This window comes from Octopus bimaculoides, chromosome 19, assembly GCF_001194135.2.
Source record: "Octopus bimaculoides isolate UCB-OBI-ISO-001 chromosome 19, ASM119413v2, whole genome shotgun sequence".
NCBI classification, from domain to species: domain Eukaryota; kingdom Metazoa; phylum Mollusca; class Cephalopoda; order Octopoda; family Octopodidae; genus Octopus; species Octopus bimaculoides.
In genome coordinates, this window is record NC_068999.1 from 37,204,534 (window position 1) to 37,208,695 (window position 4,162).

Below are 4,162 nucleotides of genomic sequence, written 5' to 3' on the forward strand. Positions count from 1 at the left end.
CTCTTGGAGTGGTTGGCATTAAGAAGGGCATCCAGTTGTAAAAACCCATGCCAAATCAGACTGGAGTCTGGTGCAGCCTTCCAGCTTACCAGCCCTGGTCAAACTGTCCAATCCATGCCAGTATGGACAATGGACATTAAATTATGATGATGTGGTCGGGAATGTAGCAGTTGTTTCATTCTCAAAGTCTTAAGAAATAATTGTTTATCTCGAGAGGGAAACTTTATAAAACCTAAGTCAGCCATTCACCTAAATGATCCAGGAATACAGAAGTTGTGTTCTTATTACCAATTTAGAAAACATTTGACTTTTAGAAATCCGCTGTTAAAACTTTAAATGCTTCCATAACTTTAAGTGTTCTTTAATCATTATATAATATTAAATGTTGTTATATATATATATTTCATTAATTAATTCTAGCTGTTAAGGTGAATATTTTGCTGTTATAACACTCAAATTAAATCACTTGATAGAAATTTAATTTCACTCCTACACTAGTGTTCCATTTTTTGATGATTTGATAAAAAATTGTAAATGAAAATGGATTTGAAAGTAAAAATGTAAACTAATGTCATCTGTAGAAGATTACAGATTATCTGTAGAAGAGTACAACAATTGATAATCTCTCTGAGTATAATGACAAAAGTTGAGATATATGTGTTCACTCAATTCTTACTGTTCAATTTATAAATCCTTTGTGAAATTCTGACTTATATTTCTTTTAGGGTTATATGGCTTATATAAGAAATCTTCCCATTAATGATACACCAGAGATCTTTGGTCTTCATGACAATGCAAATATCACTTGTGCACAAACGGACACATTTCAGCTGTTAACATGGTTGTTAAATTTGCAACCAAAGGTATCTACAGGAGTTGGCAAGTCCAGAGAAGAGGTAAGTGCTATATTTTCTACAATCTTAAATCTATCAAAAGAAATATTAAGTAAATTGCATTTCCATTCTAAACATAATTTCACTTCAGATTTTACTGAGGTTCAGCATTCATCTAACTGTTTTTTGATAAAATAAGCTTTATCATAAATATTTTGGTGTATAATGTTTGGTGTATTTTTAGACATGTAACACATCTCATTAAATAAGAATTCCTTTGATCAAATCAGTTAAAGAACTGCATATATTCCATTCCACTTTCTTTTGTCATCCATCCTTCATTTGCAGTATTTCTCTTTCGCATTTTTCATTTTCTGCTGACCAACCTTTTCACCTTTTTTCATACTTAACACCCTCTAATATCTGCTATAATTCTCAACACTTCATGTCTGTCATCACCAGCACTCTCTGCATCCATTCCTATGTATCTCTGACCTTCATCTCTATCAATGTGTACCTCTCTCTACTTCCCCCTCGCATTTCACATCATTTCCCTATTTCTCACCCATTTACAGTTCTAGAATACTTCTGCTCTCCACCCTTTCTCTATGGCCATTTATCACCTCCTCCACCCCCTTTCATTCATCTTCACCACAAACCATCTGTCACTCTCCTTTCACACTTTTGTGAACTTTAACCCAATCCACTGTCCTTATTCTTTCTTATATTCACCTTCCTTCGTGCACCTTTAATGGTAAGCCCTCACATTTTGTTTCCATATCTATTTCCTTTTCCATTTACTATCACCCATCCTTAAGAGCCACCATTATTTCTCCTATATACTTATTTTTGTATGTATTGCTTAACCAAACAGGTGACAGAAAAAACAGCCAAAGATATCATACAGCTTCTCCCTCACTTATTTCATGAGAAAAGTGTAATGGAACAGTACCCAATATTGTATGAGCAATCTATGAACACAGTTCTTGTCCAAGAAGTCATTCGGTAAGATATAGATTTTAATACCTTTTGTAGTAGTCATTTATGTTTTGTGTATAAAAATATAAAAGCACTGCACATGTATGTTGTTTTGTGAAGAATATCAGGTTGAGTCAAATGTTTTTTGTCTTTTTTTTTCTGTATTTCAAGCTTTAATTAATAATTCAAACAAATCACATATGAAAAGTATTTATTCATCAAAATATATACCATCATATTCTGTTGTCTGTTGCCATTGTTGTGTTAGAAGCTCAATTCCACACTTTTGGCTAGTTCAGAGGTAAAAATTCCCTACATATGTTTTCAACTTCATCCACATTGTTGATCCTCTTTCTATTCGGGAAATGAGCCACAGCTCAGAAAAGTTGGTAATTTGATGACGCAATATGTGAACTGTAGGCAGAACTTCCAGCCCTTCACGTCCCTGAAGTTTGCACTTGGTTACATTGGTAGTGTGCGCTGAGGCATTGTCATGCTGTAGAAGTATGCTTCTTCAATTGATCAATGCCAGCCAGTGGGCTTTCAAAGTATCATAGGCTCATTACAGTTGTGGAGCATTAAGGTTAGCATTCACAACATGACCATCTGAGACAAATTCAAAGGGCAATGCTCCTTCGAAATGGTACCAAACACACATGACCTTCTACTTAAACCACATTAGTCAACTATTTCTTCACACTCTAGCTTTCACTAGTGAAGTTTTAGAGATGGATAGCAATATATAAAAAGTAGGCGTATGTATTCAGGAGCTGTCAATCAATTAGGTACTGACTACAGAGGGAAAGAGAGACAGAGAAGAGAAGTTTGATATTGTTAAGGGGACAGTGGAATTATTTCTACAATTACTCAGTTCTGGTGGTGCATAGATATTCCTGTTATGGGTATTTGCAATAGAAATATTACCGTTTTGTATATGGTAGTTTAAGAACTATTATTAGTATTGTGCTTATTGAATCTACTCTCAGAATCTAAGATTGAACTAGAAATAATGCAGTTATTAATTACATACATACATACATACATGATGGCCGTCCACTCGTGACCGAGGAAGACCATTGCCGACCTTCAGGAACATTGTGCGCTCTAGGACTAACTTATATTTTGCATTTGCGGCTGCGTTGGTGGCTAATGAGCCCTGCTCTTGACAAGCATACACGATTCCAAACATTGCAGACCAAGCTTTCCCCATTCACTTTACGAGCCGTGTGCTTTCGCGCAACTTGCTTAAGTTCTTCACGCTGGATACGTGCTCTCTCAAAAGTGTCGATCCCCTCCTTAACCTGCTCCCTCCATCTGTGGTGATGACAGGCATTGTTCTCCCAGTCAGTGTCCTGCATATCACAGGCCTCTAATGAAGACTTGACACAGTCCTTAAATCGCAGCCTTGGTTTCTGCCGGAGTCTCCTTCCATTCACAAGTTCTCCATAGAGCACCTGATTAGGAATCCTGCTTGTGCACCATCGCCTCAATACTCAAGATATCAGCTGTCCTCAGGACCTGTGTGTCCGGAATTTTTGAGGTCTCGCCAACATTGAGAATGTGTCTGAGACATCTCTGATGAAAGCGTTCAAGGACCCTTACCTGACGTTTGTACAGAGTCCATGTCTCACATGAGTAGACGTATGTATGTATGTATGTATGTATTTTAGTTTTATAAAGAATTTTTATATCTTGTAACAGTTTGTAAATTACTGGTTTATACCAACAGAGTTATCTCCCCTGCACTTGTTTTTAGATCTTTCTTGTAACGTCTGTTCTCTCAGTTCACTGTTTGGCAACTACTACACCATATACATATGATTGTCTCCTCTTCTACATATTACTCGACGTTGTTAATGTCTGCCTGCTCTCTTAATGCCTTTGTTCTCAACTTTACATGTAAATTAACATATCTTACCTCACTCCTCTTTAGCCTCTGCACATCTACATTCAATGACCAAATCGAATTATAACATCTCACTCAATATATCTGCTTCAATGACTGAGACAGAAATTCTGACCAACACAGATAACAATTCTTCACCTACTTTCCTCTCTCTCACTTGACCTTTACTACTGAAGTTGTTTTGACTACACTTGCATCTTCACAATTTCCAATGCTGGCATGGGCTGGATTAGAAACTTTTCATTTGACATAGGTTTCTCCATGATGGTATGATTGGATAAGTCCACCACGTAGCATATCACCACTTATCTCATTCATTTTCTCTGAGGTCAAATATATAAAAATTCCATCTTACCACTTTGTCTTCCGTTTGCTCTCCCCCAGATGCCTCTCTTTTACAGTAAAAATACAATGAGTCTCCACCACTACTTCTTATTTATATCCA

General features: G+C 36.5%; 1 protein-coding gene across 1 annotated transcript in view; it reads left to right on the forward strand.

The window, feature by feature from the left end:
* Window positions 1–1,842, forward strand: part of LOC106881614 (dynein axonemal heavy chain 1) — a 166,532-nt gene extending 164,690 nt beyond the window's left edge. Inside the window, exons 71-72 of the mRNA XM_052974699.1 lie at window positions 726–896; window positions 1,708–1,842. Of these exons, the coding sequence (XP_052830659.1) occupies window positions 726–896; window positions 1,708–1,842 (306 nt within the window). The remainder of the gene's footprint in view (window positions 1–725; window positions 897–1,707) is intronic.
* Window positions 1,843–4,162: the final 2,320 nt, after the last annotated feature.